The 27,132-nt window shown below is 45.9% G+C and overlaps 1 protein-coding gene across 1 annotated transcript; it reads left to right on the top strand.

The window, feature by feature from the left end:
- Window positions 1-4,087: 4,087 nt before the first annotated feature.
- Window positions 4,088-25,864, top strand: LOC143956858 (C-type lectin domain family 2 member L-like). Its single transcript, XM_077467025.1, has 5 exons — window positions 4,088-4,234; window positions 14,879-15,154; window positions 19,794-19,942; window positions 20,288-20,388; window positions 25,251-25,864. The coding sequence occupies exons 1-5, from the start codon at window positions 4,189-4,191 to the stop codon at window positions 25,354-25,356; spliced, it is 678 nt and encodes a 225-aa protein (XP_077323151.1). The 5' UTR covers window positions 4,088-4,188; the 3' UTR covers window positions 25,357-25,864.
- The last annotated feature ends 1,268 nt before the right edge of the window (window positions 25,865-27,132 follow it).

The raw sequence follows: 27,132 nt of genomic DNA, 5'->3' as shown, positions 1-27,132 counted from the left end.
GAAAAGACTGGGCAAAAATGGCCTGCATGGCAGAGTTCCAAGGAGAAAACCACTGCTGAGCAAAAAGAACATCAAAGCTCGTCTCAATTTCTCCACAACACATCTTGATGATCCCCAAGACTTTTGGGACAACATTCTGTGGACCGATGAGACAAAAGTGGAACTCTTTGGAAGGTGTGTGTCCAAGTATATCTGGCGTAGAAGGAATACTGCATTTCATAAAAAGAACATTATACCAACAGTAAAATATGGTGGTGGTAGTGTGATGGTCTGGGGCTGTTTTGCTGCTTCAGGACCTGGAAGACTTGCCGTGATAAAAGGAACTATGAATTCTGCTGTCTACCAAGAGATCCTGAAGGAGAATGTCCGACCATCTGTTCGTGTACTCAAGCTGAAACGGGTTCTGCAGCAGGACAATGATCCTAAACACACCAGCAAGTCCACCACCGAATGGCTGAAGAAAAACAAAATGAAGACTTTGGAGTGGCCTAGCCAAAGTCCTGACCTGAATCCTATTGAGATGTTGTGGTATGACCTTAAAAAGGCCGTTCATGCTCGAAAACCCTCTAATGTAACTGAATTAGGACAATTCTGCAAAGATGAGTGGGCCAAAATTCCTCCAGGACGCTGTAAAAGCCTCATTGCACGTTATCGCAAACGCTTGGTTGCAGTTGTTGCTGCTAAGGGTGGCCCAACCAGTTATTAGGTTTAGGGGGCAATCACTTTTTCACACAGGGCCATGATGGTTTGGATTTTTTTTCACCTTTAATAATAAACACCTTCATTTACAAATTGCATTTTGTGTTTACTTGTGTTGTCCTTGACTATTGTTTAAATTGGTTTGATGTTCCGAAACACTTAAGTGTGACAAACATGCAAAGGAACAGGAAATGTGGAAGGGGGCAAACACTTTTTCACACCACTGTATATATGGTGGTATGAGCGCTTGCAGACCTGATGTGGTATATAGGCTGAGTAGGCATGTATATTTAACTCATGAGTACCTAGGCGATTATTAAGATGCAGGCAGTCCCCGAGTTATGAACACCCGATTTACAAACGACTCCTACTTACGAACGGCCTAAAATGCTGGGCACTTGTGCTCCACGCTGGTCCTGGATACCTTTTGAGCACCTCTGGACACATCCGGAAACATCCCACACTGCCGTACTACGCCCCAGATAACATAACAAGCATCCGGAACATCTGACATCCAAGCACAGGCGGCAGTTACACTTACGAATGCAGTGTTCCGACCAGAAGTTACACTTACAAATGTAGTGTTGCGACTTACGAACAAGCCTACAGTTCCTATTACGTTCGTGACTCTGGGACCTCCTGTACCTATATATAAAATAGAGGGTATTTTTACAATAAATTCAAAAATAACATTCAATCATTTTTGGGAACAGTCTACTAGTCTTAACTGTGGTCCGAGGTGTGGATAGATTTAGTATTGGTGACCAGGGGCGGACTGACCATTCGGGCATTGCCCGAAGGCCCCATGCCAATAAGTTGCCCCATCAGGGTTGCCAGTCTCAATAAAACCAGGGACAGTATGTAAAAATCATTTTTTTTAAATCCTAAGATTATAGCTGCCCTGCCTCTCCAGTACCTTTTCAGTGCGCGTATGTGTATTCTGTGTGTGTATACTGTGTGTGTATATTGTGTGTCTGTGTGTGTATACTGTATGTGTGTGTATACTGTGTGACCCCATAATCTATTGCCTGGGGTCCCCATAATCTCCTATTGCCTGGGGGCCCATAATCTCCTATTGCCCGGGGGCCCATAATCTCCTATTGCCCGGGGCCCCATAATCTCCTATTGCCCGGGGGCCCCATGAGTTGTCAGTCCGCCCCTCTTGGTGACCCGATTATATCATCATGCCTATGGTTATTTTTGTATTGATGTATATATGTATGCTTGAATCTGGCCATGAGTAGTTTATTTGGTGATATCTTTACCATTGGTATAAATATGTCCTCTTGCTGGGGCTTGGGTGACAATTAGCTTACTATGATCTAAACCAGGGGTACCCAACCAGTGGCCCGTGGAGCCCTCTGATGTGGCCTGCGACCTTCTGCTCTGGGATGGCTGGTTGGCAAGCCTGGATCGCTGATCCGTCATCCTAGAGCCTCGGTGTTGTGAATGAAGCCAGCGGTGGAGAAAGCAAGCGGCTCCTGTCACAGGCGGAGTGATACCACTCGGTCTGCCGATATACAGCAGTAATGGTGCACACTGGACAACGATGAGCACTCTGCATTCTCCCTCAGGACAGAATGAAGCTCCTGCACAGCCTTAAAAAAAAATACAGCTCGTTCCCCTCCTCCAGGCAATCTCATCTATGGGGTAGTCAGTTGAAAAGCTCTTGATTACACAGTACAGCAGCCTTTCTCAACCTTTCCAACACCGAGGAACCCTTGAAATAGTTCTCCGGTCTCGGGGAACCCCTGCTAAAAAATTAGAAATCTACAACTCATGATACATTAGTGTGATGGTCAGTGGGAAGAATGGTCCTTACACTTGTGGTCATTGGAAAGAATTACCTCCTTACAGATAGCTAATGTAGCGGATGACATTTGGGACCAAATGTCACACACTTTGTAAATTTAGTTTTTGCCTCGGGACCTTACGGTACTGAGGGTTAATTGTGTAGGTAAGACTTAACACCAGTCTGGCCAGGCCATGATTGATGTTCTGCCTGGTCATGTGAACGGTGAGGTGCACATGACAGGAGAGAACCAGGCCTGGTTGGATGTTTGGGTATGGCCCTCTCGGAGACAATCAGGGTGAGTGCCGGACCCACTGAGGAGTCTGGGAGGGGGTACTTAAGCAGGTGTGGGTCACTTATTCGGGGTTTCCGGAGTTGTTTGAGAGACTCGTGTGGTCTGTTCTGGTTCCAGCACCTGGTTAGCCCCGTGAGGGGTCCTGGTCACGGGGTGTTTGACATCCCACAGCATGTTCCTGTCAGTGGCCCCTGTGAGACCCGACTGGTCTGGGGTAGGGATCCATCTGTTCCTGAGTCTCGGAACCTGCTGGTCCGAGGAGCTGTAACTGAGGGAGGATACAAAGTGTCCGGGTGTGCTCTCAGCTTGGAGGGGCACCACAGCTCATGCAAGTGACTGGGGGAGGACTCTTCAGAGGAGGGCCGACAAGTGGCATCCTGAGAAGTACCTGGTTACTGAGTTGGGAAGGACATTGACGAGTCCACACTTTTCCAGTACCTCAAAGGAAGCGGGAAACGTTCCAGGTACAGCCGGAAAAAGGTTCCTGTTTATCTTCGGTTGATTCTTCAAGTTTGAGTCAACGTGCTGACTGCCATGACCTCTGGCTAGAGGTCTGTTAAGCCTTGAAGTACCCAGCTGCGAGTGGCTACTCTATGGGTGGAAATAGAGACTTTGTTAAACCTGCAGTTCGAGGTACCTGAGTTCTTCACCCCATGCCCTCTGTTCCTAAAGAGACTGTGTTTTGTGAGAGTTCTACTGCAAAATAAAACCTTTTGAAAGGACTTTATCTGTGTCAGTGTACAAGTCGTTGGGTATCAACCCTGGGAACCCCTAGACGCGGAGGAGCAGGCCAAGAAAAGGTAACCGGTAAGCCCATTAAGTCAAGGTCGCCCTGCAACGGGTTATGGCCGCTACACTAAAAAGATCAATGGTGTGAGTGGGAACTTATCTGAGAGGAAGAGATTGCCCAATGCTTAAGGAACCCCTAGCAACCTCTGGAGGAACCCTAGTTGAGAATGACTGCAGTAGAGTCTCTCTTCTCTGGACTGCAGTTCCCACAATGCAGTGCTGCCCGACTCAGCCTATTGAATTCTTACTACTCAGGAGCTCCCTCCTCTGGCTGATATAGCTGTTAATCAGTTCAGCCAAGTGAGCAACAGCTACAGAGAGCAGCTGCAGCCAGTGTTTCTCTAACTCCCCATTCTTAGCCAAGCACCTGGATACACGGGGCTATTATAGTATACATGCACTGATATATCTGCTGTGCTGGGTGTACCATAGTACACATACATCTCTTCTTCATTTCCTTTAGTAATTGATCCCCATTGTCTCTAACAGATATCGCACTCTTGTTCTTCCTGTCCCCGTACATGGCTAACCAAAAAGAGGACCTCTCAGGTCTCATTACCTCTTCCCCTCCAGCTGGAGAGACCACAGAACATCATATGAGAGCAGAGACACCATGGAGGAGGACGCCGAGTCTGCACAGAGGAGCGCTCAGAGAGCAGGTAACCTGGGGAGAGATGGAGGAGAACAATGAGAGGACATTTTTAAAGCAGTTGAGGCTCAAATCACCAGTTTGCATGTCCATTTTGTGTGCAAATTATTACATAGTGGATTATTACATAGTTAAGCCCCATACACACTATCAGTTTTTCTGCTGAGTTTTTCCTTCAGACTTACCAAAACCATGTAGTAGAAGGGCCTGCCTGATTGCATACAAACTGAAACTCCTAAGGTTTGACCTCATATTATACGGTTTTGGTAAATCTGAAGGAAAAACTCAGCAGAAAAACTGGTAGTGTGTATGGGGCTTTAGTGAGGTTGAATAAAGACACCAGTCCATCCAGTTCAACCTGAGTGAGTGTCTACAATTGTCCCTATCCCTGTACATCATGTCTTATTAAGATACTCCCCTATTATATATTATTTATTTAAGGTACCCATATAGCACTGTCAATTTACGAAGCGCTCCATGCATAGATCACACACTCACATTGGTCCCTACCCTCAAGAAGCCCACAATCCAAGGTCCCCAACTCACATTCATATCCTAGGGCAATTTTGGACAGAAGCCAATTAACCTACCAGGATGTCTTTGGACTGTGGGAGGAAACCAGAGTAAACCCCCGCAGGCACAAGGAGAACATGCAAACTCCAGGCAGGTAGTGTCGTGGTTGGGATTTGAACTAGTGACCCTTTTTACTACTAGATGAGAGTGCTAACCACAGGGCCGGACTTACCATTTGGCTTGCCGGCGCTCAAGCCTTTGGGCCCTGCCCAATAGGGAGCCCTGCGGGCCCCGCCAAGATACATAGACAAGTGTATTGGCTCGGCACCACTCACAGTCATGCCCAGTCCCCGCCCTATCATGGACATAACACAGGGACTGGGCATGACTGTGAGCCGAGCCGAGTATACTGCGAGAGAACCCAAGAGCCACTGTAACATCATATTTGGTGACCCATCGCAGTTTGCTATGGAAGTGACGTTCCGTCGCCGCCATCTTGCTACACCTCACACTCGTCCACAGTAAGGATACACTAAGAAGGGGGAAAGCGGACATGTTGTTACACCCACCGGAGTTTTGCATTTTACACATATTTATAACAGTAAACTGCGTTTATATAGTCAAATACAGGACTTAGTGACATTTCTAAAGGTAAAAAAAGTCATTTAAAACTGCTTGCAGCTGTAATGTAATGTTGCCCCCCCCCCCCCCCCCATTACCAGGCCCTTTGGGTCTGGTATGGATATTAAGGGGAACCCCACACTTAAATAGAAAAAAAAGGCATGGGGCCCCCCAAGCCCTATATACTCTGAACAGCAGTATAAAGGTGGTCCCTAGGTTAAAAACAAGACAGGGACTGTAGGTTTGTTCTGAAGTTGAATCTGTTTGTAGTTTGTAACTGATACATTTTTTAAGTGTAAGTCCAGCCATAAAAATCTATTTTTAAGCTTTTTTGGAAAACATAGGGAAGAGTTATCACCCCTGTAACATTTTTTTTTGCTGTCTGTGCCCCTATTCAGAAGATTTCACCTCACTTTCTGTCCTAATGACAATTGGATTTTGAAGATTTTGGGTTATGAGGTAAACAAGGATTGGTGATAAACATCAGTGAGTGGAGACACCTTTTTCCCATATTAACTCTTATGCCCTGTACACACGGTGGGTCATTCCGACCACAAAATCCATCGGATTTTTTCCGACGGATTTTGGCCGAAACTTGTGTTGCATACACACGGTCGCACAAAGTTGGTGGAATTTCCAATCGTTCTGAACGAGGTGACGTCAAACACGTACGTCAGGACTGTAAACGGGCCAGTAGCCAATAGCTTTCGCCTCTTAGTTTATTCTGAGCATGCGTGGCACTTTGTCCGTCTGAATTGTCTACACACGATCGGTAATGTATGCAATCGGATTTTGTTGTTGGAAAATTTTAGATCCTGCTCTCAAACTTTGTGCATCGGAAAATCCGACAGAAAAAGTCTGATAGAGCCCACACACGATCAGATTTTTCGACAACATAATCCAATCAGACTTTTTCCATCGGAATTTCCGACCATGTGTACAAGGCATAACAGGAGAGAATTTCCCTTCCTAGGGGTAGATTTTCTCTCACTTCCTGTTGTCTCCCTCCATTTGTAAATAGGAGTTGTTTGTAAGTCGGATGTTTGAAAGTAGGGGACCGCCTGTATATACTATAAGTCCTGCCCTATACACTCTGCGGAAAATTGGACCTTAAGTGTTGGTGATACCAGAACACTGTAAGCCCTCACAGTTACTCTTGGTGGGTGCAGGAATGGGCTCTGCTGTGAAATATTAGATCAAAAATTGTAATTACATGCCCCTGTTAAACAGGGGCAGAAAAATTGGGCCTTAAGCGGTGGTGGTGATGCCACAACACTGCAGCCTCTCACAGTTACTCTTGGTGGGCGCAGGAACGGGCTCTGCTGTTAAATATTTGATCAAAAATTGTAATTGCACGCCCCTGTTGAACAGGGGCAGAAAAATTGGGCCTTAGGCAGTGGTGGTGGTCCCCTGAACCAAAAATATTCCTAGAATCTATCATCATGAAGATTGAGGAGGAATAGGATAGTCACTCAGCATATGCAGTCTTCAAGGGACCCCACATCCATAGAAAAATCAATTGGTTACATCAGCATCGGGTGCTTTGTAGCTGGTGATCCAAGACTGATTCATCTTTATGAATGTGAGCCAATCACTGAATGTGCATTCAGAAAGAACACTGGATGCAGGACAGGCCAGTAGCTCAACTGCATATTGAGCAAACTCTGGCCAGTGATCCATCCTCAAGACCCAGTAACCCAGTGGATGTTCTGGTGGAAAGGTCTCCAAGTCTGATCTTGCCCCTAGATATTCCTGCACCATGTAATTCTGACGCTGACAATGATTGCTGGAACCAATCAGACCTGGGCACTGAGGACTGAAAAATTGTCTTAAGGCATCGGTCAGCCGGCCACCTTCTCCACCGTTCTTTCTGTGACTGAACGAAGCCTCAGCAACACGTTGTCCAGCACCAAGGAATTGTAACCTCCCAGGCTCTGGAAACGCATTGCACAAACCTTTCTGCAAGGCCTCTCATAGATATTTCATTCTCTGCTCCCTCTGCGAAGGCTGGATAAGTTCTGCAACCTTACCCTTGTAACGTGGATCAAGAAGGGTTGCCAGCCAGTAATGATCCCTCTCCTTGATACCACAAATACTAGGGTCCTTTCACAGGCTTTACAGGATCAGGGAGGCCATGCAGCATAAGTTTGCAGAGGCATTAGATTCTGAGTCCTCTGGGTCACTAAGGATCACATGATCCTCAACCACCTCCTCCCAGCCACGTACAACTCCATGGGTTTCTGGGGACTGAAAACGATCCCTTGAAGACTGCTGCTGATGCTGAGTGTTATCCTCCACCTCCATGCTGACACAATCCTCCTCCTTCTCCTCCTCTTTTTCTTTCTGTGTGATCGACGGGCCTGCAGGAATACTAGTATCTGGATAAAGGGGGCCTTGAGAGGTAAGGAAGTCCTCCTCTTCCTCCCGCAGTTCTGCCTCAAGTGCCCTATCCATTATTCCATGAAGCGTGTGCTCCAACAGGAAGAGAAGAGGGGCAGTATCACTGATACATGCACTGTCACTGCTCACCATCTTTGTGGCCTCCTCAAATGGTGACAGGACAGCGCATGCATCCTTGATCAGCAGCCACTGGCGTGGCAAAAAAATCCAAGCTCCCCTGACCGTGTCCTGGTGCCATACTCACACAGGTACTCATTGATGGCCCTCTGCTGCGTGTGCAGCTACTGCAGCATTGGCAATGTTAAGTTACACCTGGTGGGCATGTCACAAAAGAGGCGGTTCTTGGGCTGGTTGCATTCTCTTTGAATGTCAGCAAGCCGAGCACTGGCATTATATGACGGAAATAACCACAGACTTTCTTGGCCTGCCTCAGGAGATCCTGTAAGCCCGGGTACCTGCTCAAGAACCGCTGCACTACCAAATTCAGGACGTGAACCAAACAGGGAACATGGGTGAAGTGTCCCTGTCGGAGGGCAGAGACGAGGTTGCTGCCATTGTCGCATACAACCATTCCTGGCTGAAGCTGGCGTGGCGTCAACCACCTCTGAGCTTGCCCCTGCAGAGCTGACAGAATCTCTTCCCCAGTGTGGCTCCTGTCCCCCAAACAGACCAACTCAAGCACCGCGTGTCATTTTTTTACCTGAGTGCTTGCGTAGCCCCTAGAACGCCTACAGAACACGGCTGGTTCAGAGGAGAAATCTGCAGAGGAAGAGGCCATAGAGGAAGAAGAGGAGGGGGTGGAGGAGAGACCTGTGGTAGAATCACCACTAGCATTTTGGAGGCGTGGTGGCAGAACAAGCTCCAACAATACTGAACCCTGTCCTGCATCCTTCCCAGCTGCCAGCAGAGTTACCCAGTGCGCCGTGAAAGAAAGGTAATGTCCCTGTCCATGCCTGCTGGACCATGAGTCAGCAGTAATATGCACCTTACTGCTGACTGCCCTGTCCAACGAGGCCAAGACATTGCCTTCCACATGCTGGTAGACAGGGGAGAAACTATAGGGGGTGCAGCAGTAGCGACCGCAACTGGGCCCTGTGATGCAGGGGGCCCATGCAGCCCCCTCTACATATGGCTGGCAGCAGCATAGGCAGCTAGGGGTACCAGTGCACCATGAACACGGGTGGCTGGAGGTGGAGGGTGACTAGCAGAGCTCCATGCTCGACTATCGCACTGGCTGCTCTTTAGTTGTGCATTCCTCGCATGACCTGTGTCCTCGGCCGGCTCCTCAGAGTACCCCTCTCCTGCTCCATGCATTGCCGCTCAGTCCGATGTCTGTTCTCCCCAGCCAGAGTCCCGCCCCCCCTGAGTCCGGCCCACACTGCACTGCATACTTCTCCCGGGTAAACAAACTTTAAGCACACAGATGCAGTGCAGTCCTATGAGAGCTCCCCGGAGGACACTGCAGGCTTTTCTGCCAGCCCCCCTCCTCCCCCGTCATACACAGATGATGAAAGGTCTTTCTGGGAGATATGCTGATCGCTTGTCCAGCACACTGGATGAAGCCCAGGCCAACATGGATGAGTGCGCGGCCTACAGCTTGGTCATGGTGAGTGAGAGGACCCCATCCCCCACACACCATTACATACCCCCTCCATCTTCCCCTGGGGAAAGGGACCCCTTCTCACGTGCGGACATGGACCCTCACCTCCCCTGAGGACAGGGACCCCTTCTCACCTGGGGGCAGTAACTTCATCTGCGCTGGAGAAAATGACCTCATCTCTTCTGGGGACGGGGACCCCATCCTGCCTAGGGACAGTCCCCCAATGGGGCACCTAAAAATAATAAAAAAATAATTTAAAAAATCTACTGATACCAGTGGTGGAACTCCATGGCTCACAAAGGTCATACCTGTGACCACGCCCTGGAGTTCCACCGCCGGACTCGGATGGAAGGGCCCTGGCTGGGGTTCAGGGGGGCCCTTCATGGTTTCTTGCATCGGGCCCTGAAGGTTCTAGTTACACCACTGCTGGTAGAGAGCCGGAATGGCCTTCCGTGAAAAGAAATGGCATTTGGGAACATGCCATTGAGGTACTGCACATTCCACAAATTCACGAAAGGGGGCAGAGTCTACCAGCTAAAAAGGCAGCAGTTGCAGTGCTACCAAGTTGGCCAAGCTAGCATTCAGGTGCTGAGCATGTGGATGGCTGGGACCCAATTTCTTTTGATGGTTTAGCAACTGGGGTAGGGAAATTTGCCTGCTAAAATATGATGTTGGTGTACACAGAGCCTGCTTGCCCTCTTTTAGTGGCCTGTGAGCGTCTGCCTCTCCTTGGTGGCCTTCCAGATATGCTGTAAATTTTGTTTAGCAAAACCACACTACACTGTATTGTGTACTGTGTACACAACCAGGAAAGTAGTAGCAACTGCACTATGGGTGCACGGAAATGTATACACCAACAGAAGTGTAATAACAACTATGGGTGTACTATATGTATTGTGTACTGTGTACACCACCAGAAAAGTAGTAGCAACTGCACTAGGGTTGCACGGTACTGTGTACACCAACAGAAGTTTAACAACAACTATGGGTACACTGTATGTATTGTGTACACCATCAGGAAAGTAGTAGCAACTGCACTATGGGTGCATGGTACTGTGTGTACACCAACAGAAGTTTAATAACAACCATGGGTATACTGTATATTGTGTACTGTATAGCTAAACTGGATACAGTATATATATATATATATATATATATATATATATATATATATATATATATATATATATATATACACTACCGTTCAAAAGTTTGGGGTCACCCAAACAATTTTGTGTTTTCCATGAAAAGTCACACTTATTCACCACCATACGTTGTGAAATGAATAGAAAATAGAGTCAAGACATTGACAAGGTTAGAAATAATGATTTGTATTTGAAATAACATTGTTTTTACATCAAACTTTGCTTTCGTCAAAGAATCCTCCTTTTGCAGCAATTACAGCATTGCACACCTTTGGCATTTTAGCTGTTAATTTATTGAGGTAAGCTGGAGAAATTGCACCCCACGCTTCTAGAAGCAGCTCCCACAAGTTGGATTGGTTGGATGGGCACTTCTGGCGTACCATACGGTCAAGCTGCTCCCACAACAGCTCAATGGGGTTCAGATCTGGTGACTGTGCTGGCCACTCCATTACCGATAGAATACCAGCTGCCTGCTTCTGCTGTAAATAGTTCTTGCACAATTTGGAGGTGTGTTTAGGGTCATTGTCCTGTTGTAGGATGAAATTGGTTTCAATCAAGCGCTGTCCACTGGGTATGGCATGGCGTTGCAAAATGGAGTGATAGCCTTCCTTATTCATTTATTTAATGAAGATGCCAGTTGGGGACCTGTGAGGCGTCTGTTTCTCAAACTAGAGACTCTAATGTGCTTAACTTCTTGCTTAGTTGTGCAACGCGGCCTCCCACTTCTTTTTATACTCTGGTTAGAGCCTGTTTGTGATGTCCTCTGAAGGGAGTAGTACACACCGTTGTAGGAAATCTTCAATTTCTTTGCAATTTCTCGCATGGAATAGCCTTCATTTCTAAAAACAAGAATAGACTGTCGAGTTTCAGATGAAAGTTCTCTTTTTCTGGCCATTTTGAGCGTTTAATTGACCCCACAAATGTGATGCTCCAGAAACTCAATCTGCTCACAGGAAGGTCAGTTTTGTAGCTTCTGGAAGGAGCTAGACTGTTTTTAGATGTGTGAACATGATTGCACAAGGGTTTGCTAATCATCAATTAGCCTTCTGAGCCAATGAGCAAACACATTGTACCATTAGAACACTGGAGTGATAGTTGCTAGAAATGGGCCTCTATACACCTATGTGGATATTGCACCAAAAACTAGACATTTGCAGTTAGAATAGTAATTTACCACATTAGCAATGTATAGAGTATATTTGTTTAAAGTTAGGACTAGTTTAAAGTTAGCTTCATTGAAAAGTACAGTGCTTTTCCTTCAAAAATAAGGACATTTCAATGTGACCCCAAACTTTTGAACGGTAGTGTATATATATATATATATATATATATATATATATATATATATATATACAGTATATATATATATATGTATTAAATACACTGCAGCTAACTGAATAACCTGCCTGCCTGCTCAATCTAAATGACACTCTCTCCATCCATGCCAACAACACACTACACGGGGCCGACGTGCAGACAGCCTTATATAGTGTGGGGCGTGGACTAAGTCCCCCTGAGCCATAATTGGCCAAAGGCACCCTGCCTTTGGCCAATTATGGCTTTTCTTAGCTGAGGGCGCTGGGATTGGCCAAAGCATTCAGGTCATGGTGCATGCTTAGGCCAATCATCATACAGCAATGCTCCCACAGTGCATTATGGGCCGTTATGTGGTGCTCAAATTTGGCACGAACGGCTCATAATGTTCGGTTTTCCATGAATGGGCGAACAGCCGATGTTCAAGTCGAACAAAAAGCTCATCCCTAGTGCTAAGGAGAACATGATAAATATATGCAGATAGGCACCTGAAACCAGCCCTCCATCACCATGACCATCTCCCTGCATATCACCAACTGCCTATGTAACTCTTGTATGTTGTATTGGTGGTCATTGCCTGAATACATGTCCCTGACCATCACCCTCCGCATCACCAACTGTCCATAAGACACTTCTATGGGTGGTCATTACCAGAATATATCAACATGGCCATCACCCTCCATATCACCAACTGTGCATAAGACTCTTCTATTGGTGGTCATTGCTGGAATACACCACCATGGCCACCACCCTCTGTATTAACAACTGTCCATAAGACTCTTCTATTGGTGATCATTGCCAGAATACATCCCCATGATCAACACAATCCATATCACCAACTGTCCATAAGATTCTTCCAGTGGTGGTCATTGCTGGATTATATCCAGCACACGCATAATAAGCTCTGTAGATAGTCTAATCTCCTGTGGTGTGATGTCCTCTTCTGCCTCAATTTCAGTGTTCAAAGATGGACGTTGTTAGCATTTTGAGGAATAGGCAGCACTGAGCTTCCAAGAACACCTCCTTCCTCCTGGTTCGTGAGCGAAGTGGTTTTATTATCCTTTTTTTTTTCATGCTGGATATGCTATCGATCTTTACTGGTGTGCTCAAAACTATCACCTCTTATAGAGTACATTTAAAACACATTTACATTTTGAACATATAAACTGAATGTTTTTATTTGTGTTGTGGATTTATATATAAGTTACCCAAGCACCATCCTGAACCTCAAACACCCTCATTACTTGATAACCAAACAGTCAAAAATGAATGTCAAAACCCCGTTCCCATACCAAATCTCTTATCCAAGCCAGTCTCAGACAACTAACACCCCTCACTCATTCTAAACCTTTTCCCCAACCCAAACACCTTCTCCCATTCCAAGTGCCCTTACCAAACCCAAACACCACAATCCAGCCCATTGATCCTCACTCATTGCAAACACTTTTATTACCCCCCCCCCCCCCCCCCCTTGTGATATTTGAGGAGCCGAGGATCACCAGTCAGCCATCTTAGTAAAAGGAACACTTTATTTTTCCTACAGATAAACAAAACTGATTATTTCAGCCTGAAAAAAAAAAAAAAACACCAGCCATACTTCTCTTAGCCCTTGTACACACGGTCGGAGATTCCGACAACCAAATCCGTCGGATTTTGTCCGACGGATTTTGTCTGAAACTGTTGCATACACACGGTCGGACGAAGTTGTCGAAATGTCCGATCGTTCAGAACGTGATGACGTTATTTCGTTATAACGGGACAATGTTCAGGCTAGTAGCCAATAGTTTTGATGTAGGAATTTGATCTGAGCATGCGTAGCACTTTGTCCGATCGGAATTCTCTACACATGATCGGAGTATGTCCGATCGGAGCATTTTGTCGGAAAATATTTCCGGCAAGTTGGAAAATTTGGTCTGACGGATATTCTGACAGAAACAGTCCGATGCAGACCACACACAGTCGGAATATCCAACAAAACGCTCCGATCGGACACATTCCGTCGGAATCTCCGATCGTGTGTACAAGGGCTTACACAAAATAAAACTTTGGCTTACAGATCTTGTACCACCACCGGTTTTCTTTTATGTTCCTGTCTGCTTCAGGAGTCCAGGAATGTTGCAAGCACTCAGCAGCCACACTTCCATACCAAGACAGTCAAGAGTCCTCATACAACTCTTCCCTGTTCCATACAACATCTCATGGACACCCGCTGACTGCTTCCTGCTCCTTTCAGCCCTCTCTTGAAGGCGTATTAACCCTTTGAAGACCACAGTACCCATAGTCAGGGTTAGAGGTTATTTCCCATCCAAAATCCCTCTGAGTACTTAACAATCCTGGGAAAACTGTAAATAAGGTTTCCCTCTTTATCGGATTACCCCTGAACCCCTCACATTGCATGGGAGAGAATCCCAGAGTACTCCACGGTGGTTCCTTTTGTCCCCCTTAAAGGGACCGCAACTCAAATAGTGGGGATGCATAGTATCTCCCCTACTGGACCCATTTCTGGCATGCTGTACAGTTCCTTATGCATAACCCAATGAAGGTGCACACGTAAGCCAAATCCCTTCTCCAGCTTAACTCCTTCCCTCATTCAAAACCCGTAAATCAACCCAAACACCCTCTCCAAGGTCAACTATCATTACCCTTCCTCACACCCTCCCTCATCCCAATCACCCTTATCTATCCCGCACCTCATTCTACAACACCTTAATTAACCTCACAGTAAATTAAAAGACCCCTACCAAGCCAAATCTCTCATCCAACCTAGTCTTCACGTATTCTTAACCCATCACCCACACCATAGTCATAACCCAACTAAAACACCTTCCTTTAATGCAAACATGCTATCTCAACCCCAACTGGTTCATCCTACCCAATCCTAAATGCCATGTGCACATCTACACATCCCTGGTGACTAGGGTAGTTCTTGGTCCCTGAACCATACTAACTCCACTGCTGGCCTTGGCAAAACAATTTTACGATAATAAACAGTTTGGTGTGCTGCTATTCATCATTTTTCTCTGATATCCCTTTTATCTTTTTGTCCTCTGTTTATTTCCAGCATCTGGCAGTGGGATTGTGACCTCTGGATCCGGCCCTCTTAATGTGGTCCCTACGACACCCATTTATCAGTATGTGTACGATGATGCAGCTTCAGCACCATCCAACAATACTCCTACAACATTCATCTCTCAGCATTTGACCCCGGCATCATCCAGAAATCAGCCCGGGACCCATGGAGCCTCCCGCTGTGGTTACCTGGTTCCTGCAATGCTTGCCACATTGCTGTTGACATGCGTCACTCTGCTGTCAGTGCTGATATCTCTCAGAGTTTCAGGTAAATTGCTCCTCAGGGGTGGGGCTGATTGTAACCTACTAAACAGATTGACAGATAAAATTGGTACTGAGATTCTAAAAATTCTACAAGTCTAAAAATTCTACAAGTCTACCCGGGGAAGAGAGGTTGTTAAAGGGGTGTTCATGGCTCTCTGTAGAAATTTTTACTCTTACAGCTGGTTCCAGCTCTGCACACTTCCAGTCCCTCCCGTTTTGGAGACTAGATTTTCCCCCGAATAAGAGGCTCTTTAATCTGATTCGTGTTTTAGATGGGCCTGCTGCCAATTTTGTCCTCTGGGGTTCCGTTAGCAGACCAGCACCAGGACTAACAACCGGTGTGACCACCAAACCCCACTGTGCACCATTATATACCATCAGACGTTTAAAGCCGTTGGGAGCATACAATGTTATGGAGACTTTCTACTACAGTTATAACAATGCCGGCACCATAACTACTTTTGCTTAGTTTAAAAGATGTTCTTTCTTTCCTTTTTTTTATAAGGATAAAGACTTCTGTCATGTGACCATGCATTTCTTCTTCCTGACAGTGTGGGGGGGACAAGGATTCAGGACACTGTGCAGAAAAACATGACATAACATCAATTGGCATTAAATAGTTTAATTGTATATGAAATGTAACAATAAAGATAGCATAGTACAGTGACATAATAAATTCATATTGTAGGCATTATAAAGACAAAGGCATTTATTAAGGCATGTATCCAATATAAATATAAATAACAGTAGCCCTGATATGCTGGTAAACTCCAATTGATATAAGAAGTTGTAGCGGATGACATTTGGGATCAAATGTCACACGCATTGTAAATTTAGTTTTTGCCCCAGGACCCTACGGTACTGAGGGTTAATTGTGTAGGTAAGGCTTAACACCAGTCTGGCCAGGCCATGATTGATCATGTGAACGGTGAGGTGCACATGACAGGCTAGAACCAGGCCTGGTTGGATGTTTGGGTATTGTCGTCTCGGAGACAATCAGCGGGAGTGCCGGGGCCCACTGAGGAGTCTGGGAGGGGGGTACTTAAGCAGGTGTGGGTCACTTGTTCGGGGTTCCGCAGTTGTTCGTGAGACCCCTGTGGTCTGTTCTGGTTCCAGGACCAGGGTAGCCCCGTGAGGGGTCCTGGTCATGGGGTGTTCGACATCCCGCAACATGTTCCTGTCAGTGGCCCCTGATAGACCCGTCTGGTCTGAGGTAGGGATCCGTCTGTTCCCGAGTCTCGGAACCGGCTGGTCCGAGGCGCAGTAACTGAGGGAGGATTCAAGGTGTCCGGGTGTCCGGGTGTGCTCTCGGCTTGGAGGGACACCACAGCTCGTGGAAGTGACCGGGGGAGGACTCTTCGGAGGAGGGCCGAGAAGTGGCATCCTGAGAAGTGCCTGGTTACTGAGTTGGGAAGGACATTGATGAGTTCACACTTTTCCAGTACCTCAAAGTAAGCAGGAAACGTTCCAGGTACGGTTGGAAAAAGGTTCCTGTTCATCTTCAGTTGACTGTTCAAGTTTTGAGTCAACGTGCTGGCTGCTATGATCTCTGGCTAGAGGTCTGTTCAGCCTTGAAGTGCCCAGCTGCGAGTGACGACCGGCAGTTCAAGGTACCTGAGTTCTTCACCCCATGCCCTCTGTTCCCTAAGAGACTGTGTTTTGTGAAAGTTCTACTGCAAAATAAAACCTTTTCAAAGGACTTCATCTGTGTCAGTGTACAAGTCGTTGGGTATCAACCCTGGCAACCCCTAGACATGGAAGGGCAGGCCAGGAGAAGGTAATCGGTAAGCCCATTCAGTCAAGGCCACCCTGCAACGGGTTATGGCCGCTACAAAGTAATTATACAATTGTAATAATAATAATAATAATAAGGGGGCATCTACTGGCTCATAATCCCATAATAAAATAACATAATTAGTTCATAGTATAAACATTAAAAAGGACCAAATTCATTGAAGCGTGTCTCCATGGTAAAAATCTATAACCCTGATTGGTTGGTACAATCCAATTGGTATGTAAGACAGTCGATGGTGTTAATGCAGTATATAAACGAGGGGGGCATCTATTGGCTCGACGCGTTTCGTGGCGATTACCACTCTTCAGGAGCAAGTGTGAAATAGGTGTCTATAAATATTGAAAGATACATTAAAATCTAGAGTTTGTACTATCTAGAGGTAGAGAAAAAAGGGAAACAGAACGCTACTTGGGCAGCTTTTGCTGCTCAGTCGTTTGGCGCCGCTCCCTCCTTTTGGTAGAAGATAGTTGCCATAACCCCAGTATTCTCTTCAATGGTCGGACGGTCCTCTTTCTGATAAAAATGGTCTCCACTGCGGATTCGCTGCAGAGATTTGTTTACTATTTATTATTTTTAGATCCCTTTTATCGGGGGGAGGGAGAGGGCAAGCCAGTAAGCGGCGGGAGCCAATCGGGTCCTCTCCCCTCTGAGGCATGGAGCAGAGTGAGGGGAAGATGGCCCTCCCCCGGCTCGGCTCCATATCATCTCCACTGGTCTTAAAGAGGATTTAAATGTATTTATTTATTTTATTGCAATTAAGTGTAAATGTGAGATCTGAGATTTTTTTGATCTCACATTTAAGAGGACCTGTCATTCTTTTTTTTTTTTATTCTTTTTTTTTTTATTCTTTTTTTTTTCTATTACAAATGTTTACATTCCTTGTAATAGGAAAAAAAAAAGTGACCCAAAAATTTTTTTCGGGGAAAAGAACAGTGTAAAAATAAAAAAATAAAAAGTAAAATAAATATGATTTTTTTTTTAGCGCCCCGTCCCTCCATGCTCGTGCACAGAAGCGAACGCATACGTAAGTCACGCACGTATATGAAAGCGGTGTTCAAACCACACATGTGAGGTATCGGCGCGATCGGTAGACCTCCTCTGTAACTCAAAACTGGTAACCTGTAGAATTTTTTAAATGTCGCTTACGGAGATTTTTAAGAATTTTTAAGGGTAAAAGTTTGTCGTCATTCAGCGAGCGGGCGCAATTTTGAAGCGTGACATGTTGGGTATCAATTTTGTGTAACATCATCTTACACAAAATAAAAATAAAAAATTGGGCTAACTTTACTGTTGTTTTATTTTTTAATTTTAAAAAGTGTATTTTTCCCCCAAAAAATGCGCTTGTAAGACCGCTGCGCAAATACGGTGGGATATAAAGTGTTGCAACGACCGCCATTTTATTCTTCAGGGTGTCTGAAAAAAAATGCTTATAATGTTTGGGGGTTCAGAGTAATTTTCTAGCAAAAAAAACCCCAAAAAATTATTTTAACTTGTAAACACCACGTCTGAAAAATAGGCCCGGTCCTTAAATCGGAGCTCCACCCAAAAATTTAACTTCTGCTTTAAGTGTGTGTCAGATCCGACATAGCAATACATTGGTCTCTCCATCATTACTGACAGTCTCTATTATTCCATATTACAGGACGGTCTCTCCTGTGTCCGGCTGTCTCTTCATCATTACTGACTGTCTCTATTATTCCATATTACAGGACGGTCTCTCCTGTGTCCGGCTGTCTCTCCATCATTACTGACTGTCTCTATTATTCCATATTACAGGACGGTCTCTCCTGTGTCCGGCTGTCTCTCCATCATTACTGACTGTCTCTATTATTCCATATTACAGGACGGTCTCTCCTGTGTCCGGCTGTGTCTCTATCATTACTGACTGTCTCTATTATTCCATATTACAGGATGGTCTCTCCTGTGTCCGGCTGTCTCTTCATCATTAATGAATGTCTCTATTATTCCATATTACAGGACGGTCTCTCCTGTGTCCGACTGTCTCTCTATCATTACTGACTGTCTCTATTATTCCATATTACAGGACGGTCTCTCCTGTGTCCGGCTGTCTCTCCATTATTACTGACTGTCTCTATTATTCCATATTACAGGACGGTCTCTCCTGTGTCCAGCTGTCTCTTCATCATTACTGACTGTCTCTATTATTCCATATTACAGGACGGTCTCTCCTGTGTCCGGCTGTCTCTTCATCATTACTTACTGTCACTATTATTCCATATTACAGGATGGTCTCTCCTGTGTCCGGCTGTCTCTCTATCATTACTTACTGTCACTATTATTCCATATTACAGGACGGTCTCTCCTGTGTCTGGCTGTCTCTCCATCATTACTGACTGTCTCTATTATTCCATATTACAGGATGGTCCCTCCTGTGTCCGGCTGTCTCTTCATCATTACTGACTGTCTCTATTATTCCATATTACAGGACAGTCTCTCCTGTGTCCGGCTGTCTCTTCATCATTACTGACTGTCTCTATTATTCCATATTACAGGATGGTCTCTCCTGTGTCCGGCTGTCTCTCTATCATTACTTACTGTCACTATTATTCCATATTACAGGACGGTCTCTCCTGTGTCTGGCTGTCTCTCCATCATTACTGACTGTCTCTATTATTCCATATTACAGGATGGTCTCTCCTGTGTCCGGCTGTCTCTTCATCATTACTGACTGTCTCTATTATTCCATATTACAGGACAGTCTCTCCTGTGTCCGGCTGTCTCTTCATCATTACTGACTGTCTCTATTATTCCATATTACAGGACAGTCTCTCCTGTGTCCGGCTGTCTCTTCATCATTACTGACTGTCTCTATTATTACATATTACAGGACGGTCTCCTGAATGTCCCCGTTATTGGATCACCATCAATAATAAATGTTATTTCTTCTCCGAGTTCAAGAAGTCCTTTTCACGTAGTGATGACGATTGTGGAGAGAGTGACTCCAGCCTGGCCAGTGTGAAGGAGGAGACCATATGGGTCAGTTTTGGGGTCTTCCGGTGGGGTGTGGGGTGGGCGGTCCATATTTTGGGTTGCTTTACTGGAATAGCTTTCCTATTTAGATTAGAGTTGCTCAGCCCATTCTGTGGAGGGGCCCCCAGCTAACAGAGAAATTGGTTTGTAAGGAAGAAGAATCGTGAAGTCAAATCCCCCAATTGTGTAGAAACATATGATGATGTATAGTTGGGAATTGCGGGACAATAGTAACCCCCCGGGGGGTCTTCTATGAATTACTGTATATCTCCAGGTAGAATATTGTTGTCTGGGGCTAGTACAAGATCACGGGGATGCAGTGAATAATCTGTTGTGTATTGTGCTATCTAGAGACTGGTGGCCATCACGGGAAAGGAATTCTGGGTTGGATTAACCAAAGATGACATCTATCGGGGATTATGGTCAAGCACATGGACTGATGGTGCCATGAAGTAAGACTTTTTTCTTGTAGACACACAACTCTTCAGTAGAAGTATCTCTGTATAATGTCATACTTTCTCCTCCTTCATCTTCCTCCACAAAGATTTGGACTCCTCTGATTAGATAAAATAACAGTTTATTGATGTTTACAAAACCTTGACAGCCAATGAGAATTCAATTAGTTAAGTACACAGTGGTGTCATTACTGGTTAGCAGCCTGTGGGCATGACAGACCTCCTATGGTGGATCTCTCATGGTGGCGCCTTTCCCGTGGCAGCTTTCTTATTACAGATCTCCCTGTCAGCTCCGTATGGTAAATCACCTATAAAAGATCTCATATGACATCACGTTTGAAGCATTTCTCCTATGGATGATCTTTGATGGTACCTCACCTAATGCCACATACACACGACCGGACTTTCCAGCAGACTAGGTCCGACGGTTTTCCCAAAGGACCTTCGGCGGATTTCCGACGGACTTTCCAAATGAGCAAACTTGCGCACACACGAATGGACTTTCTGGCAGACTAGGTCTGACGGACTTCCCAACGGACTTTCCGTGGAGTTCCGACAGACTTCCCAATGAACGAACTTGCCCACACATGGGCTAAAGTCTATTCATTTTGAACCTGACTCCAGGTACAACGGGACTAGAAAAGGAAGTCAATCTCGCCAGGCTGAAAAAACGGCATGGGGGTCCATTCCAGACCCTTATCTGAGCACGCAGCCTGGCCGGTCAGGAAAGGGGGTGGGGATGAGCGAGTGCCTCCCCCCTGAACCGTACCAAGCCTTATGCCCTCAACATGGGGGGGGGTGGGTGCTTTGGGGAAGTGGGGCACCCTGTGGCTCCCCCACCTCAAAGCACCTTGTCCTCATGTTGATGAGGACAAGGGCCTCTTCCCGACAACCCTGGCCGTTGGTTGTTGGGGGCCGGTGGGAGGGGGGCTTATTGGAATACGGGAGCCTCCTGCCAGCAGACCCCAACAGCCAACAGCCAGGGTTGTCGGGAAGAGGCCCTTGTCCTCATCAACATGGGAACAAGGTGCTTTGGGGTGGGGGGGGCGCTGGGCGACCCCCTTCCCCAAAGCACCCACCCCCCCATGTTGATGGCATGCTGCCTAGTAAGGTTCAGGGGGGGATCTCGCTTGTCCCCACCCCCTTTCCTGACCGGCAAGGCTGCGTGCTCGGATAAGGGTCTAGTATGGACTTTGGGGGGACCCCCATGGTGTTTTTCCGGCGTAGGGGTAGCCCTTTAAATCCATACCAGACCAAAGGGCCTCTCTCTCGAGCTCGCTGCGATAGGACAATGTGTTTTTCCTATTGCAGCCAGCGCGAGATATACAGTACCCTGCAGCCGAAAACCAGCACGATCTTGCGAGCAGGTGCTGTAGCTGCCCGGGCGTCGTATTTGGTCCGTCGGACCAGCATACGGACGGACAGGTTTCCCGATAGAAACTGGGTCCAGCGGAGTTCCGGCGGGAAAATTTAAAACATGTTCTATTTCTAGGTCCGTCTGATTTTTGGACAGCAAAGGTCCGATGGAGCCCACACACACACACGATCGAATTGTCAGACGGATTTGTTCCGTCTAACCTTTGCTGTCAAAAAGTCCGGTCGTGTGCACGAGGCATAAGGTGTCCATCCTTCGGGCAACTGTCTTATGGCTACACTCCAATGGAAGCTCTCCTATGGTGACTCTCCTACAGAAGCTCACCTATGGCATTTTTGTTATGGCCGTGTCTCCATAGAAGATCTTCTATGATGGCTCTTCTTGGAACCTCTCGTATGGCAGCTTTCCTTTGGCAGTTCACATATGACACTCCTCCTTTCACAACTTTCTTATGGCTGCTCCTATCATCTCCTTTGATCTCCAATGATGATCCTTTTTGGAAATACTCTTAATGGCCGTTTTCCTTTCGCAGTTCTTTCATGGCCTCCCCTTAATGTCATCTTTCTTGTAGCATCTCGCTTGTGGTAGTTCTCCAATTGCAGTTCTCTTATGACAGCTCTCCTAAGGCAGTTATCTCTCGCTCTCATCTGGGCTGTTACGGGCACTATTAACCCAACTGTCACAATCCGGTGACCCCATTCACCCATTGTGGGACTGGGCATGTCATATCTCTGCAGTGCCCTCTATGGTATCTCATCACCAGCCATTGAAATATGACAACCTGTTCAACCATTTAAGCCCGGGACCATTTGGCCGGCCAAAGACCAGAGCGCTTTTTTGCGATTAGGCACTCCGTCGCTTTAACTGACAATTGCGCGGTCGTGCGACGTGGCTCCCTAACAAAATTGACGTCCTTTTTTCCCCACAAATAGAGCTTTATTTTTGGTGGTATTTGATCCCCTTCTGCGGTTTTTATTTTTTTGCTCTATAAACAAAAATAGAGCGACAATTTTGAAAAAAACGCATTATTTTTTACTTTTTGCTCTAATAAATATCCCCCAAAAATATATATAAAAAAAACATTTTTTTTCCCTCAGTTTAGGCCGATACGTATTCTTTTACATATTTTTAGTAAAAGAAAAAATCACAATAAGCATTTATTGATTGGTTTGCGCGAAAGTTATAGTGTCTACAAAAAAGGGGATCGTTTTATGGCATTTTTAATAATAATTTTTTTATTTTTTACTAGAAATGGCAGCGATCAGCGATTTTTATCCTGACTGCGACATTATGGCGGACACATCGGACAATTTTGACACATTTTTGGGACCATTGGCGTTAATACAGCGGCCAATGCTAAAAAATTGCACTGATTACTGTACAAATGTGATTGGCAGTGAAGGGGGTTAACCGCTAGGTGGCACTGTAGGGGTTAAGTGTGTCCTGGGGAGTGATTCTAACAGTGGGGGGGGGGCTGAGTGTGACACATCACTGATCAGCGCTCCCGATTACAGGGAGCTGTGATCAGTGAGTGTGTCGTTAGGCAGAACGGGGAGATGCTTGTTTACATGGGCATCTCCCCGTTCTTCCTCACTGTGAGATGATCGCGGGTATCCCCGCGGACATCGAGTTCGCGGAAAAACATGTAGAGGAGCGCCAGTTCAGTAAAACGCATTTATTTATTTAAAACAAGTAAATGTCTCACTTACATATAAGACAAATGCTGTGCGAGTATACAGTCCGATATTCCATCAGCAGGCGGTGTCTGTGAGTAGGAGGATTGATAATATCACCCGGAGATAGCCGGGAAGGAGATCAGCTGTGCCCTGTAATCCACAGGGACACAAGCCGGTGTTCTGCCATATAGTGTCCGGCCATCATATAGTGTCCGGGCCAGACTGCGCATGCGCAGTACGGAGCAGACGAAGCTTCGGAAAATCTCCGAAGCTGAACGGCGCCTGCGCCATGAGTGGAGGTGGTAGCCCCACCATCCAAGCGGACATAGGGTTGTGAATATTAGAGGGCCCCTCGCGGGCGAGCTTTGCTCGCCACGCTTCGGGCTAGGCCTCGCTGCGCTTGTCTCTTTTTTATTCCTACTCTATGTCCACTTGGATGGTGGGGATAGAACTTGGACTCACGGCGCAGGCGCCGTTCATCCTCGGCAATTTTCGGAATCTGTGTTGCTGTGTACTGCGCATGCGCAGTACGCAGCGGACACTATCGGATGGAGGACCTTATATGATAGGACACCGGCCAGTCAGGACAGCGTGCAACAGCGCAGCGGCGTGTGACTTCAGAGGAAAACACCAGAGGGCACGACGCGTTTCTGAGCATGCGCCAAGTCCAGAACGGACATGCGCATGCTCCTTTATCAAGTGTGGGTGTACAAGGAACAACGGTGCGCGGCATTTAAATAGAGGAATGGGCGGACAGTAGATTTAACCCATTAATATACATTAATAAGCATTCATCAGAGGAAATAACATCTCTATTAATGGCAAAACAAATGTGTTAATATATAAAGGAAGTTTATAAAAAGGTGAAATTTATAATAATGAAAAATGAATAATAGATAATAAATAATAAATAGTAAAGTGAAAATAATAATAATAGTAATGAAGGATAAAAAAATTAAAGGTATATGATAATATAAATAAAAATGAAAATAAATGTAAATAATAAATAATAAAAATAAAGATAAGTGAACTTGATAATGAAAATAAAAATAGAAATAAAAATAAAGATAGAAATAAAAATAAAATAAAAATAAAAATAAATACAAAAATAGAAAATAAAAGAAATAGAAAAATCTGCGGGTGATATTGTCAATCCTCCTACTCACAGACACCGCCTGCCGATGGAATAGCGGACTGTATACTCGCACAGCATTTGTCTCTTATGTAAGTGAGACATTTACTTGTTTTAAATAAATAAATGCATTTTACTGAAACTGGCGCTCCTCTACATGTTTTTTTTTTTCTTCTATTTATGAGCTGACTTCACTCTGAGAAGAGCTGCCGCTCAGTGATATTGCAGATCCTCCATTGGTCCCCCATTTGTTGCAGCCAGCAAGTGACTCCATCTGGATCTACCACGCTGTCTAAGTACTTTTATTACTCTGAATGAATTTATAATACTAGACTGATCAACCAATTAGACATTTTAGGGTCTTAAGTGCCAGCACTCCGTGTTGTTTTTATTGAGTCCGCAGGACCCACGATCCCGCTCACGGAGCTACTGGCGGGCACGCGCGTGCCCGCAAGCCACCTCTTAAAGGGCAACGTACGGGTACGTTAATCTGCCTGTACGCGCCCTTCTGCCGCAGTATATCTGCGTGAGATGGTCGGGAAGCGGTTAAGTGCCAACCCTAAATACATTAGTAGAAGCCCCTATACATGCAGTATTTTTCTCCGTGCTAACCTCTTTCTCCTTGTCCTTTTCTTCCATACTGATCATCAACAATCAACTTTATCTCCTTATCTAGAACTGTCATTGAAAGTGCTGGAAACTGTGTCAAGCTGGGATCTCGTCTGGCGCCTGAGAAATGTAATACCGAACTACACTATATCTGCGAAAAAGACTCTGCGTGACCGCACTGATCTGATAACTGCTAGGTGACCACTCTAATCTACCAACTGTTGTGTGACCGCAGCGATCTGATAACTGCTAGGTGACCACTCTAATCTACCAACTGTTGTGTGACCGCAGCGATCTGATAACTGCTAGGTGACCACTCTAATCTACCAACTGTTGTGTGACCGCAGCGATCTGATAACTGCTAGGTGACCACTCTAATCTACCAACTGTTGTGTGACCGCACTGATCTGATAACTGCTAGGTGACCACTCTAATCTACCAACTGTTGTGTGACCGCAGCGATCTGATAACTGCTAGGTGACCACTCTAATCTACCAACTGTTGTGTGACCGCACTGATCTGATAACTGCTAGGTGACCGCACTAATCTACCAACTGTTGTGTGACCGCACTGATCTGCGAGAGAGATGCTGTGTGACCGCACTGATATGAGAAATGCAGAGCGAATGTTTTGGTCACTGTGAAATTATTCTGAATTGTGAATAAAATACAATTTAAGCCATGGTTGTATTCTGCTCTTTTGATTTTTAGATCTGTAGCTGTAGATATGTAGACTGATTCTTTTCTCACACCATCCTCAGCCGTATCCTCAGAGTAATAGGTTATATTATTGTAGCACCCTTTAGTGTTGTACTAGTGTGAGTGTATGCAAATTTATGTTTTGGCTGATAGTTACCTTGTGAGTCTTAAATGGGTCATGGGTTTACTGCAGGTCAGGCTGGATGACTGATACAGGCATGTCTTAGGTTCCTCCCCTTGGTTCTGGAAGTTTGGAAAAAAGTCTAGAAGCTGGAGGGTGGAGGCCAGGAGGGTTGATCTGCATGCTTAATAAATCTTACCCAATCCCCAGGCAGAGGGCCTGGCATGGTGGCTGAGCCAGCCCTTAAAGAGTTCCCATTATAAAAAACAAAAAAAAAAAAAACAAATAAAAGTCAGCAGTTACAAATACTGCAGCTGCTGACTTTTAATAATTGGACACTTACCTGTCCCATGGTTCAACGATGCAGGTGATCGAAGCCCCACTCATATCCCCCTCCATTCAGCGGCGCCGGCATGTTAACTGTGGGCGCCCGGCGGTGGCTTCACCGCCGGGCACCCAGGCCAGCACGAATGTGCGAGCCGCTCCGCATGCCTTGACTGGCCACGCAATCATCTGGGATCGGTCACGTATCCCATATGATTGCCTAGATAGAGGGGGAGAGGTGATCTCCCTTCCTGTGCCAAGGGAAGTGATGTCAGGAGCCCAAGTGCTGAAGGAGGCAGATTACGAGGGACCCCCTAGCAACAGTCATTTAGAGGTGAGTAAAAAAAAAATTCTCCAAATTTTTTTTACATTTTTTTTTTAATCTCAATAATTAATTCTTTGTTTTTGGGGTGGAACTCCACTTTAAATATGGATAAGTCATGCCAGATGGGGAGTTGGGTGGAAGATGGAGTACTGAGGAGACGGTCGGTGGCCTTGGAGGAGAGCCCCTGGTCTAGGGGAGGCTCTGCATCTGGTTGGAGCTCGGGCTGGCTTGGGAGGACCCCGACGGCAGTGCGGTTTGAAAAAGATCTTACCTAAGAAGCAGCAGAAGCAAGGAGGACAGAGTGAGTACATCAGGGACTTACAAGGGGAGAGACAGCCACATGGAGCAATCCTTTCTTGAAGACAGCTTTGTGCTTAATCTTTCCTTTCCCTTGGCCTGGGAGATCTTCAGATCAGCCGGGTGAGCAGGTGAAGAAGTAGCCAGGTGGGCTGGTATTTCCTGCAGTCCGTAGAGCTGGGAT

This window comes from Lithobates pipiens, unplaced genomic scaffold (genome assembly GCF_037356315.1).
Source record: "Lithobates pipiens isolate NorthernLeopardFrog02 unplaced genomic scaffold, aLitPip1_a1.2 Scaffold_44, whole genome shotgun sequence".
Taxonomy (NCBI): domain Eukaryota; kingdom Metazoa; phylum Chordata; class Amphibia; order Anura; family Ranidae; genus Lithobates; species Lithobates pipiens.
The sequence above is the reverse complement of the archived record's forward strand: the minus strand, read 5'-3'. Positions and strand labels throughout refer to the sequence as shown.

Bases quoted from the DNA above. Each gene is read 5' to 3' on its own strand.
- LOC143956858 (XM_077467025.1), top strand. From the start codon at position 4,189: ATGGAGGAGGACGCCGAGTCTGCACAGAGGAGCGCTCAGAGAGCAG. The intron at 4,235-14,878 runs GTAACCTGGGGA...GTTTATTTCCAG, and splicing joins GAGGAGCGCTCAGAGAGCAG to CATCTGGCAGTGGGATTGTG. The intron at 20,389-25,250 runs GTAAGACTTTTT...CTCCTTATCTAG, and splicing joins TGGACTGATGGTGCCATGAA to AACTGTCATTGAAAGTGCTG.